At 39.8% G+C, this 14,012-nt stretch overlaps 1 protein-coding gene across 8 annotated transcripts in view; it reads left to right on the top strand.

Moving 5' to 3' along the window:
• Nucleotides 1–14,012, top strand: part of CDC14A (cell division cycle 14A) — a 204,711-nt gene that overhangs the window by 80,773 nt on the left and 109,926 nt on the right. For all 8 annotated transcript variants that reach the window (XM_053214524.1, XM_053214526.1, XM_053214527.1 and 5 more), the window contains 2 exons: nucleotides 861–927; nucleotides 4,152–4,214. In XM_053214524.1, the coding sequence (XP_053070499.1) occupies nucleotides 861–927; nucleotides 4,152–4,214 (130 nt within the window). The remainder of the gene's footprint in view (nucleotides 1–860; nucleotides 928–4,151; nucleotides 4,215–14,012) is intronic.

Below are 14,012 nucleotides of genomic sequence, written 5' to 3' on the forward strand. Positions count from 1 at the left end.
CTGTTGACCTGCCTACATTGTCCTCCTTACATTTTTATGCTTGTATTTACCATATTCCTGATAGGTGGTTGTTCCTCTCTGAGAATACCATTGGTGATTATAAATCTTTTACTTAATGGAACAGTTCAGGTCATTGTTAATAATACCAAGAAAAACCATAATATTTCTTAGGTGCTTCCTATGTGCCAGGCTCTTATATGAAGGACTTTCCATTTATTTTTCTTTTTTTTAAGTTTATTTATTTATTTTGAGAGAGAGAGAACAAGCAGGGGAGGGACAGAGAGAGAGGTAGAGAGAGAATCCCAAGCAGGGTCTGTGCTGTCAGTGCAGAGCCGAGTGTGGGGCTAGACCCCACAAACCATGAGGTCATGACCTGACCCGAAATCAAGACTTGACGACTTAACCAACTGAGCCACCCAGGCGCTCCAGGACTTCCACTTATTAAATGTAATCTGACAATAATCCTGTAAATGGTAAATACCATCAGTAACATCATTTCAGAGATGGGAAACCGAGACTCATAGAAGTAAAATAAGTTGTTCAAGGTCCCAGCCAGTATGTGGCAGAGTTGGAACTTGAATGAAGGCAATCTGACTTGTGAGCTCAGGCTCTTGAATTTGCTTTTCTTATTAATTATGCCTATTGGATTAAAGCAGTTTCAGAAATGCTTCAGTTAAGATGTAAGAGTAGTTAACTAGTAGTATCTGATGTGTTGCATAAATTTACCATGTTGACAGCTGTGAAGCCAAACAAGCATATCTTCAATTGTCTTTGGTATTGTCTTATTTGAATATTCTGAATGTACATTTTTAGTATTGTTTTTTTGTTTTGTTTTTGTGTGTGTGTGTGTGTATTTATAGGGATGCTTCCTTTGGAAATTGCACTTACAATCTCACCATCCTCGACTGTTTGCAGGGAATCAGAAAGGTAATAATAATTCTCCTTACTGTAGTTGACACAGTAGTTTCAAAATACGAGAAAGGAATAATGTCAATATTCTTGTTTTTCATTGGAGAGAAGAGAGGACAGGCAGTAAGCAGAAGGCTTTCCACTTTTTGAACAATGATTGATCTGTAAAATATAGATTGTTGGACAAATTGAAGGGGTGTCTGTGGGTAACTCTGTAACTCCTTATTGAGATAGAAGGGATTTCCCTTTCTCATTTAAATTATTTCTTTTCCCCGGCAGATGGATCACTCCTATCTGCTGCTCTGCCTGTGACATTGCTTTGTCACTGGTTCAGCTTCCTTATCAAGCTAGAGCTTGGTGTGGGAGAGACAGGAAGCCAACCCACACCTCTGTCAGTGTGGAGAACATTTCCATGTTGGTTTCCTACCTGGATATTATTACACCTCTGTGAAGTAGTAAGTAGGCCAGATATTATCTCATCTTTATAGAGGAGGAAACAACCCCAGAGAGGTGAAGTCAGTTTCAGAGCCACAGGGAGTTCTTAGCAGGGCTAATTCTAACTCAGATTTCCCTACCATATCAAGGGTATGTTATGAATCAATGGTTTGTCAAAGCGTGGGACTTGTTAGAGATGAAATTCTCGGTTCCATCCAAGACTGATTGAACCATAAACTGTGGTAGTGGGGCCCTGCAGTCTGTTTGAACAATCCCCCTGGGTGATTTGATGCACTGTATGTATAGTTTAAAGGCATAGTTATTTAGTTATTCATATATATAATGGAGAAGTTAATCTAAAATATTTTTGAGAATTTTAAGAATGTGTTCTAGAAGCACTAATTTACTGAGAAGTCATGCATTTTATAGTGTGAATTCGAATGAAGGTTCAAAGTGCATCATTCCATCTTGAACATACAGCCATGATTTATCAGTCAGGAATGTATACGTTGCAGAATCCATTGGCAAGGACTGTAAACACACTATCGGCAGTGATTCTTGTTCCAGTTTCTTTTCTCTACCATAATGTAATATAATATGATGTAATATAATATAATATAATAATATAATTGCTACATTTTGAGTTGAGAAAATTGGTATGATAAATATCCTTGTGTTATGTATGTTTTTTGACTTTGATATTTCATTTAAAAATGAATTTAAACTCTGTAAGACTTTAAAATAGTTTTCAAATATTTTTCTTTTCACTTAAAAACTGTCAAAATACTCTAGCCCACCCCACAAATAATGTCACCAACATAGACTTCTAGTAACACAAGTTAAGAACCCTAATTATAGCATTTAAAAAATATGCCTGAGGGAAAGAAAGTAATTTGTTTATTGTTATTGTTGTTATTTTTATTGTTATTATTATTTCGCCTATTCTGCCATCTTGTACAGGCTGTTTCTTTTATAAATTTATGAAGTTCAGAAAGAGTTCACCCTGGAATATCCCCACCTGTTATGGTAACTTGGTAACTCGATATAGAAATTTATGATATCCTTCCTGTTATAGAGGGAAGCTGTACTTTGTTCATGAAAAACATCTTCTGTAAATTTCTTGTTTCATCAAATGTTTGGGTTAATATTACCTGAATGTAGATGAGATTTTAGAAAGACCTAATAGAGTGTTCAACATGTCTTTAAGCGACTGAGACACATTACCCCCCTGCACACACTCTTATACAAGCCATCATGGTCTGGGCAATTTTTTTGGCAATGAGTACCATGCCCCCTAAGAGTGCAGACAGTTTACAGCTGCAGTGTTACCTTCTTAGGAAGCATATCTTTGTGATTTTGTTGTATGGGCATCATCACACGCATAGTTCATATGTGTGTGAACTATACACAGAAACATACACAAACCCACACTTTAAATGAAGAGAAAGGAAGGAAGGTTACAGCTCAGGGTTTACTCTTCTCACTGCTTTCACTGGAATCAACTGAGTTGCTTTGTTTAAAGATGAAATAATGTAAACAACTTGTTTTGCTCTTTACGGTAGGGGTCGACAAAACAGTGTTGTCAGACCTTATCGTGTGTAAGAATCACCTAGAAGGCATGTTAAAATATTGGTCCTACCCCTAAAGAATCACATTTAATAGTTCTGGCATGGGGTTTAGGAATTGGTATTTTAGATCTAAGTTACCGTCAGTGCTTCTGCTGCAGGTGGTCCATGCTCTGCTTTTTGGAAAACACTGGTCTGTAAAATATTTTCAAATACAGATGCACCACAGCTTGGCTTAACAGTTTCTCCTATTTTTAATGACTTGAATACATAATTTTTAAAAGCAACTGTGTGTTTGTACTCTATTATAATTTGTATAGCTTCATGACATAAAAGAAGAGACTCTGTCCTCTTCAAAATATTATATCTGAGCAAGCTGGATCATTTTGAAAAGGAGTAATGCACGTTTTCTTTGTGTTGTTAAAAATATCAGCTCTTCCTCTAAAGTGTAAGAGCAGTCTAGTACACTTGTACTCTGTCAGAAACTATTACTGTAAAACAAATTCTCTCAAAGCAGGGACAAATAAGGGCCTATTGAGTAAAAATGCCCTTTTTGCTAAGTATCTCATTAATGCTGAAAGGAAAATAAAAGCACCTACAAATTTGATTTTTCTTCTATCTGAAAAGTTAATCACTGTTAGGTATTCTGTCATGGTTTGATATGAATTAATTGCGTCATTCCCAAATGGGTTTTAACTATATATTTGCTAGTATGCTCCATTTTATATACATAATTAATTAATTTATTAAAAAAATTTTTTTTACATTTACTTATTTTTGAGAGACAGAGAGAGACAGAGCACAAGTGAGGGAGGGGCAAAGAGAGAGGCAGGACACAGAATCCGAAGCAGGCTCCGGGCTCTGAGCTGTTAGCACAGAGCCTGACTTGGGGCTCAAACTCACAAACTGTGAGATCATGACCTGAGCCGAAGTCAGACGCTTAACCGACTGAGCCACCCAGGCACCCCTATATACATAATTAATTTATTTACACACAAAACAATGTAAATTAGGACTCTAGATCCGTTTTGCAGGACATATTTTCATGTTTTTCTAAGTGTTCAGTCCCACTTGTAAGAAAGTCTCAAAGCAAAATTACTAATATTAGATGATTTCTAGATAGGTGTTATAAATGAAAGGTTTCAAGCTTTTTCCTTCAGGTTAGTGAGGGTCATTTGTGAGCAGGAATGGCTAAAAGTTATCAATTTGGTGTGGAAAAACTAATTCAAGTTCTGCTTTTAGGGATTACAACATGGATTTTTTGACTTTGAGACATTTGATGTGGATGAATATGAACATTACGAGGTTTGTACATTTTAATGTTTTGCAAGATATAACTTCATGTTAATTAAAATCCCCTGTACCCCACCACCCCCCAACACTCAAGTATTGCAAATTTAGTGACTGCTAAAATAAACGCATTCTGGCATTTTCCATAGCTGTCAGTTTTGTCCTTTCAGCTTTGGCTATTACCTTTGAACCAGCAGTCACCCAAATTTTGGTTTGGGAAAATGTCGTATCTATAATATTCTCGTATCAAACCTCTATTAGTAATTACTTTGCACATTTAGTTTATAAGAAAAAATAATTTCAAAGTGTCGTTTGGTAGTGAAACTGAGTTACTGTTATTTTAAAAATTCAGGTTCTGTTTAAAACAAAATTGGACTTTTGCCTTGTATTGGTTTCTGCTGCATAAATTTTATTTTGAAATATGGCTGAATTTACCTAGTTCTATGGGTTGGGTGAATTTATTTTCCTGTGGCATCACAAAGCTTTTGAATAATGTCTTGCCTGCTCAACGATGCAGAGTTTAGTCAAGGGCTGTCCCAGCTAGGCTGTGCTCTAAGATGTTAAAGGAGAGCACTTTCTGAGTAGGAGGAGGAAGAGTCTAGAAGCAGTTAGTTTCTCTGGAAGATGAGAAGCCTGTAGAATGTGAGTAGGCTCAACATTCTATGAAAGGGAGCTCTTCTGTTGGGGTCCTCCAGAGGAGTTGTGAAATGTGTCCCCCTCCTTAGCAAGAGAGGGCAGCCCTCCCACTTTGGGCTCTAGTTCAGGATGTCTGTTTGGATAGCCTGCTTACATGTTAAACTTCACATATAACATGTGAAAAGAAATTGCGTTTCATTCAAACATGGTCTTCTGCTTCATTCATCTGTATTAATGGCACCACCATCCCGCTGTTCACTCAGGCATAAGAACAGAAACACTTCTCTTTCCCTCCCTGATCTAACCAGTAGTTGCATTCTCATTGCTGGTGCCCTGTGGTGTGTTTCATCTTTCCTGTCCTTTCGGTTCTACTTCTTTCACTCTGGCGCAGGTCTCACACCTTCTGTCGTAGACTGTGGTAACCACTCTAATGAGCCCTGGCCCTTCTCCTATTGGTCTTGCACCCACTTGACTGGCTGATCTTAAAACAGAGCTCTCGTCTTGGCCTGTCTTGGCCCCAAACTGCACTGCCCTGCAGAATTGAGGATAGAGTCCTCTGTCCTGGCATTCTTAGCATGGATGGGCTCCAGCCCTCTTGCTCTCCTTGACTCACTTTGCTCACTGTGTGCCCTCTGCATGCCAGCCCCACCGAGCTGCGTATTTACTGCTTCTTGAGTGTCCCTGTGCCCTGGCCGAGCTTCCTTTCTGCCAGGTGCCCATCTCCTTTAACGGTTCCCCTCCTCCATTTCATGCGTGCCAGATCTACACAGATCAGCTCTTACTCTTTTGAGTATTTTCTCTCTTCAGTTTCACATGTTACAATTTGTACTTTCCACTTTTCCTGTATCATGGCTATTTGTGCACAAACTTTTATTTTTTCTTATTGGATTGCAAATTCTTTGGGACATGACTAAGGGGAAAAATTTATACTGAGTTCTTGGATAGAAAGTTTTAACATCATAAAGCTGCTACTTCTCCTCAAATCAATAAATAGTGCTAAATTTATTAATAAGTTTAGTGCAATTTATTAAAAGCCTTAAGTATTTTTTTTAACCACAAAAGCATTGTTATCATGGCATTTTAGTAATGACCAAAGAATCCGCCCCTCAAACCCTGCATATACATATATTATGTCTGTATTATATGAGCAGAGCTATTTCCTATGAAGCTAACAAAGCTTAAATTTTAGAGACCCCTCCCCACTTGCATGGGCACCTTTTAAGGTCCTATACCTAATTTTAAGGGGTGCCTGGCTGGCTCAGTTGGTAGAGCATGTGACTCTTAATCTCAGGGTCATGAGTTCAAGCCCCACATTGGTATGGAGCCTACTTAAAAAAAAGAAAGGTCCTATACCTAATTTTATATTCATAATTATATATATGTGTGTGTGTGTGTGTGTGTGTGTATTTAATTATTTTAATTTTTTTTTCGAGAGAGACAGAGCATGAGTGGGGTGGGGGGGGGTGCAGAGAGAGAGGGAGACACAAAATCCAAAGCAGCTTCCAGGCTCTGTGCTGTCAGCACAGAGCCCAATGCGGGGCTTGAAACATGGACCTTGAGATCATGACCTGAGCCGAAGTTGGATGCTTAACCGACTGAGCCACCCAGGCTCCCCCATAATTTTATATTCTTAAAGTGGGCTTCCAAATTTGTTAAGTTTCATGTTCCATGTATATGAGCATGGAGAACATTCTATGGCAGAAAACAAAAGCCATTTCCATTAAAAGAAGGTATTGGGGTGGGGATTCAAGAGGGAGAGGAAGGAACAAATAGCACAATAAAGAGAGAAAATTAGTTGATACTTTACTTATTCCTTCATCTTTTTTTTTTAAACTTTAATGTTGATGTTGAGAAGTAGTTGGAAAGCTGTTGAAAAACCTGAAACAGTACAGTTTCATTCTTGCAAACCAACCAACCAACCAACCAACCAACCAACCAACCAACCAGCCAACCAAAAAAATCTGTTAAGAATGTGGTCATATCCTCACCTGAATAAACAACAACAATAACAACAAAACTCAGGTAATGAGAGACAGGTGGCAGTTGGTGAACATTTGACATTTTCTGTCAAATTACTTCCATTTTTGAGAATGATATGTCCATTCTATCATTAAGCCTAGGAAAAGAAAATCACAAATAGAAGCATGATTTTCAGGGAGTGAGCATTTCATAAATGCTGCTTACTGAATAAATAAAGGAACTCTCTTTTTGACAATCTGTGGGCCTAATCCTTTCTTGTCATAATTTCTCTCACTGTTCTCCCACCTGCTTTAGTGACTCTGGACATTTGCTGAACGTGGGGGATAGCTAGATTCACATATTCCATTTGCCCCAGCAAAGTTGGTATTCCAATGAAGACATTGTGGTTTTCTTATTTATTTATATTTATATTTATATTTATATCCAAGGTAGTTAGCATACAGTGCAATAATGATTTCAGGAGTAGATTCCAGTGATTCATCCCCTATATATAACACCCAGTGCTCATCCCAACAAGTGTCTTCCTTAATGCCCCTTAGCCATTTAGCCCATCCCCCCCACCCACAACCCCTCCAGCAACCCTCAGTTTGTTCTCTGTATTTAAGAGTCTCTTATGTTTTGTCCCCCTCCTTGTCTTTATATTATTTTTGCTTCCCTTCCCTTATGTTAATCTGTTTTCCACATGAGTGAAATCATATATTTGTCTTTCTCTGACTGACTTATTTTGCTTAGTATAATACCCTCTAGTTCTATCCGCTTAGTTTTGAAGGGACATTGTGGTTTTCAAAGTAAAATTTTATCATTGATGGCAAATTAGGAGAATGTAAATCGTAGATTATTGGGGGATGTCAGGATGAAGCTTTTCAAAGACACTTTAAAAAAAATGTTTATTTATTTTGAGAGAGAGAGAGCATGAGCACAAGTCAGGGAGGGGCAGAGAGAGAGGGAGAGAGAGAATCTCAGGCAGGCTCTGTGCTGTCAGCACAGCGCCCTACATGGGGCTCAATCTCACGAACCCTGAGATCCTGACCTGAGATGAAATCAAGAGTTGGAGGCTTAACCCACTGAGCCACCCAGGTGCCCCTCAAAGGCACTACTTGACTGTACTACATTTCATATATAAATTGGCTCAAGAAAAAGCCTAAATTATTGAGACTGCATCTCTATGTGTGATAGAAGGGGAGCTTTATGATAAGAACTCTACTTAAAAAGGTTGTTAATAGCCAAATTATGGAAAGAGCCTAAATGTCCATCAACTGATGAATGGATAAGGAAATTGTGGTTTATATACATAATGGAATACTATGTGGCAATGAGAAAGAATGAAATATGGCCTTTTGTAGCAATGTGGATGGAACTGGAGAGTGTTATGCTAAGTGAAGTAAGTCATACAGAGAAAGACAGATACCATATGTTTTCACTCTTATGTGGATCCTGAGAAACTTAACAGAAGACCATTGGGGAGGGGAAAAAAAAGTTAGAGAGGGAGGGAGCCAAACCATAAGAGACTCTTAAAAACTGAGAATAAACTGAGGGTTGATGGGGGTGGGAAGGAGGGAGGGTGGGTGATGGGCATTGAGGAGGGCACCTGTTGGGATGCGCACTGGCTGTTGTATGGAAACCAATTTGACAATAAATTTCATATTAAAAAAAATGTTGTTAATGACAAGGTCAGCAGAATATGAGAAATACTTGTTTTATAAGGTCTATAGATAAATGTTTGCTCATTCTGCAAAAGGTTATATCCATCTTTCCAGCAATTCATGGGTCTATAGCAGTGCTGTCCAATAGAAATATAATGAAAAGTATTTATATATATTTTAAACATTCTAGTAGCCACATTTAGAAAAAAACAATTATGAAATTAGTTTAAATATATTTTATTTAATGCAATTTACCCAAAATATCATTTCAACGTGTAATCAATATAAAAATCATTGATGATGTATTTTAACGTTTGTATTTTTGAGACTAAGCCTTCAAAACTCGGTGTGTAGTTTGCTCCATGGCACGTCTCAGTTTGGACTAGTCACATTTCAAGGGCTCAATAGCCATGTGTAGTGAGAGGACAGATTCTTTTTATTTATTTTTTGTTTATTTATTTTTGAGAGAGAGAGAGAAACAGAGTACAAGCAGGGGAGGGGCAGAGAGAGAGGGAGACACAGGATCCAAAGCAGGCTCCAGGCTCCAGGCTCTGAGCTGTCAGCACAGAGCCTGATGCAGGGTTCTAACCCACAAACCGTGAGATCATGACCTGAGCTGAAGTCGGACGCTTAACCGACTGAACCACCCAGGTGCCCCCGCGAGAGGGCAGATTCCACAAGGACAGGCTTGCCCATGAAAGTCGGGGTCCTTCGGAATGACGTGAAGCCTTGGATAAGCAGAACAGGTTATGTCTTCTGGCTTCAGGTAATCTAATTGTTCACCTAAGAGTTAAGGTCCTGTCCTATTTAGAAGGCTTGGGGTAAGATATCTCAGGCTCTTGCTTTATTTTTATGTGACTTGCAAAATGGCCCATTAATAATTGATGACCAAAAGTATCTTCTGACATGTGGCCTCTCAGGTCTTGCCAAGCTGTTGCCTGTGCATTTTTCACATCTGCACTGATCAAACAGATGTAATTCTGGCAGCTCGGCCACCAAGGTCCCCTGAAGTAACTGAGAATGTGGTCCAAAAGCTTCTACTAAGAACCAGTGTCAAAACATTCATACTTTCCCAACAGATTTCTTTTCGGGTTTTCGCAGAACTAAGAAAGCAGCCACTCTTTCAAAACCTAGCCATTAATCAGGTCACTTGAAAAATGGAAATAGACCTTTTGCCCTGGCAAACAACAATGAAGATGAAAGAGCTTGAGTATTCAAATTATGCACCTAAGCGGACGTGAGGAGCTGTACCCTGGCCATACCTCTATACTGTTACTGCTCATGTAGGATGATGTCCTGCTTGGGAGACCTAGAAATAACAGCGCCCATCCACTGAGTCTGCCTTCAGTCAACCTTTTTTTTTTTTTTTTTTAATTTTTTAAACGTTTATTTTTGAGAGAGGGAGAGAGACAGAGCATGAGTGGGGTGGGGGCAGAGAGAGAGGGAGACATAGAATCCGAAGCAGGCTGCAGGCTCTGAGCTGTCAGCACAGAGCCCAACTCAGGGCTCGAACCCACAAACTGAGATCATGACCTGAGCCAAAGTCAGACACCCAACCAACTGAGCCACCCAGGCGCCCCTTCGGTCAATCTTTTTAACATTCTTTCTTGGGTAAATAAGGCCTTGCCTACACGCCACTAATCATTAATGGTGCTGCTTTTAAGCAGTTGTTATTTATCAAAGAGAATTTGAAGTTGTGTCTTTAGTTTGTGGTTTGGTGGTCTCCGAGGGGCTTTCTCCTGTTTACCAGAAGGCTTGTCCTTTTTGATGATGTGTCTGTGTTGGCCACACACAGACAAACTCAGCAGCACCCTTTCCTGGGGAGACGGGAGGAGGAGAGAAGTGCAAGGAAACAAGCTTCAGTGGCAGCGTGTGGATATGCCTCACTGCTGTGGCTTATGTTCATTACCCCAACCCGAATCTGGCCCACGCAGTCCCTAGGAATTGCCTTAAATACCTTTTTGGGGATTAGATGGAGTTTAAAGTTTACATGAAGCCTACTTCAAAAAACTACGAAATCACTTTGACTCCTTTCTCTGAGCTATTTTATATCTTCCACTATCTTTTTATCCCCCCCCCCCCCCATAAATCATTCCTTTTTTTGAGAAAAAAAATGCTTTCAGTGACGCAGCATTGTCAGTATGAGGGTATTTCCTGGAATTATGGACTTGGCCCTTTGCTTTTCCATGCTGACAAACCTGGACCACGTTAACAGTGGTTACTTGATGGACATGGTTAGAGCCATGCTTGGCTACTGCAGACCTGGTGACAGAAAGACTGGTTACTGCCTGTGTGGAGTCACTGTGTAGGGCCTCCTTTTGTTTCTCTCCTCAAGGCATACATGGAAAATAATATTTGCTCAGCACCCTGTGGTCATTGCCCATAGCTGTTGATGACTGGCCTAGGGGACTCTGGCTGCCCCCGTCTCTGCCCAGGGATCTACATTTTGTTGGAAAGCTTTGTTCTACAGAAATAACGGTGTACAGATAAACTTTTGTTATATGGGGGACAAGAAGCTGCATTACATTCTTTGTGGCCTTCAGTTGATTACTTTTCAGTTTGTTTATTGAACACTTATTAAATATCTTCTATTTGCTCAGTATATTTGCTGGGTCCAGTCTTTTTTTTTTTTTTTTTCTTTCTCAAGAGGTTTCCTGTAATTTCATCTCTTCATGTATGGGGTGAGAACCTTTATTCTTACCATCTGCTATCTTAGAATCTATATATCCCTCTGCCTCGTTCTGTGAATTTATCATGTTTGACCTTCACCACAAGCCCCATTTTCTGCTGAGCAGATTAGTTGTCTACACAGAATTTCTCATTCATTCATGACAGGTTGAATGTGGAAAATTTTGCTCCTGAGATATTCTAGTGATTTCTCTAGCAGTAAGTCATTTTTATTGCTATTTTCACCTACAGGGTATTCTTTAGGTAAAAGAGCATTGCTATTCTAGAAGGTGATTTCACATTATCTTAGCCACATTATAATGTAGCCCATGTAGGAACTGTTTATAAGGAAGCATTGGTCAATTCTGCATGTCTGGGAATGGGTCCTTCCTTCCTTCCTTTTCTCTTTCCCTCCCTCCCTCCCTCCCTCCCTCCCTCCCTCCCTCTCTCTCTCTCTCTCTCTCTCTTTCTTTCTTTCTTTCTTTCTTTCTTTCTTTCTTTCTTTCTTCTTTCTTTCAATTTTATTTTAGAGAGAGAGAGAGCACAGCAGGGGAGAGAGGCAGAAGGAGAGAATCTTAAGCAGGCTCCATGCTGAACATGGAGCCTGATGTGGGGCTTAATGTGGGACTCTATCCCACAACTGTAAGATCATGACCTGAGCTGAAATCAAGAGTCAGATGCTGAACTGACTGAGCCACCCGGGTGTCCCAAGGGTCTTTGTTGACTCTTGGGCCTCTTCCATCAAGTGTTCATATTACTATCGGAGTATATGTTTTAGAAATTGTGTCTGATTATATCAGTCTCTTATGTTAAGTCCTTCATGGGCTTCGCAGCTGCGTGCTTTTGTGCCTTCCGGCATGCTCTTGTTCCCCCTTCCTGCCTGTGATCCCTTCTTTCCTGCTCAGCATATTTATGTGCATGTGTCTAAGTTATTCTTAGCTCTGTGGGAGCTCTTCTCACACAGTGTTGCTTGATGCTCTATTTACACATCTGTGTCTTCCCTGCACTCTGGCTACTTGAGGTCAGGAACCGAGTCTTACTCATCTTTGTCTGAGTAAGTAACCAGTAGTATAGTATGCTCATAGTGGGCAGTCATTGAATGTTTGTAAAATGAAAGAATAAAGACATGACCGAATGCATACTAAAAACAGGAGTGTAGCGTATTTCAAAATATTTTATATAATTTGCTAAAAATAACTACTTTCTAATGAAAGTGACCAAGATTTATTAATTAAGAATTCATTCTGATTTTGTAGTAACACTCCAAGGGAAAAAGGTATTAACTATGGTAGACAGCATCAATAAATGATGTTTCATTCTTTCATTACCAGCCAGTCTGTGTTCTAATAGTGAGATTTTTTTTTAACCAGTTATTTGTAACACAGGATTGCTAGGGATTATAATCTTCAAGCAGGGAGTCCATGTAACATCAGTTTAGTTTAATATATGAGCAGAGACTGTCTCCAGGTTGACTTTGTCATCCTTCATCGCTGTTAATAAGTAAATTGTCAAACTGACCAGGTGGTGTAGACTCCTGAGGATGCTTTTTTGTATGTACCTTGAGAACTGATAACATTCGTTGGGTTTTCCTTTGCTCAGTGTGTCACCTCAGGTCAACAGCAGGACTCAATGCTGTTGAACACCTAAGGTATGATGTTTCAAGACTGCTTTGGGTTAGAGTTTGTAGAGCAAACTAGAATGTAATCTCGGTGCTGCTTGCTTAGTCTGCCCTCTTGTTCATGGATTATGGAACTGGAAAAATGTGAATTTCTGCCCTTGTAATTGTGAATTCCTGCCATAGGACTGGGGTCAAGCAAGCTCCAGAATGCAGGTATGTGAGCATGTCCTGACCACCTGGAGGAACTGTGGAGGTATGCCTCCCACAGTGATTTGACTACTTAAAGAACTATTAGAAGCATTTCCCTGGGGCTATCTTGTAGTATTGAGTATACCACTCAAAGGCTACAAGTTCAAGGAAGCAAAATTCCTTCCTGGACACTGCACCTGCAAATGTGGAGGCACCCAGTGTTTCCACATCTGTTAATCCATTACACCTGTTGCTGGCTCAAAGGTCATGTTGGTTGACTCTATAAAATGTTTTGAGGTCTACCTTGTCCTAAGAAATTTCCCATGGTTTTTTCCTTCCTCTTTAATTGCTGTTTGGTTTCTATCCTTTCTTTTACCTCCAAGCTTCTTAAGAGAGCAGTCTTGACTCTGTTATTATTCAGTCATTAGTTGATTATGGTCTGGTCTTTACTTTTGTGAGTCTGCTGGACCTGTCCTTGCTAATACAAAAGTTAGCAAAACCAGATGGTTGTGTGTGGTCTTCTTCCTACTTAATTTATCCTGTGGCCACTCTCTAATTCTGGATACTCACTTTCCTTCCCTAACTTGTAAGGATCCATCTCTTGCTTTTCTCTTCCTTGAGTCTCTGGCCATCCTTCTCAGTCTCCTTTGCAAGTACTTTCTCTTCCTTTATCCACCTGAAATGCTGCTACTCTCTAGGGTTCTGGTTTGTGGTTGAACACACTCTTCATGGGTGAGGGCACCTGTTTCCAATTTTCAACAATCGTGTATGTGCTGGTGGCCTCAAATAATCATGTCTTGAGCACTGGAGGGCACCTGCAAACTTACACTGGGTTTGTGCTCCCTGTGGCTGCATCAGCAGAGGCGTCATTGGTTTGAGCTGCTGGAGCAGTCCCCTAAGTGTTTTTTTTTTTTCTAGTTTATTTATTTATTTTGAGAAAGAGGGAGAGAGTGAGCAGGGGAGGGGCAGAGAGAGGGAGAGAGAGAATCCCAAGTAGGTTCCATGCTCTCAGTGCAGAGCCTGATGCAGGGTTCGATCTCGAGAACTGTGAGATCATGATCTGAGCTGAAATCAAGAATC

Source organism: Acinonyx jubatus, chromosome C1 (genome assembly GCF_027475565.1).
Source record: "Acinonyx jubatus isolate Ajub_Pintada_27869175 chromosome C1, VMU_Ajub_asm_v1.0, whole genome shotgun sequence".
Taxonomy (NCBI): Eukaryota; Metazoa; Chordata; class Mammalia; order Carnivora; family Felidae; genus Acinonyx; species Acinonyx jubatus.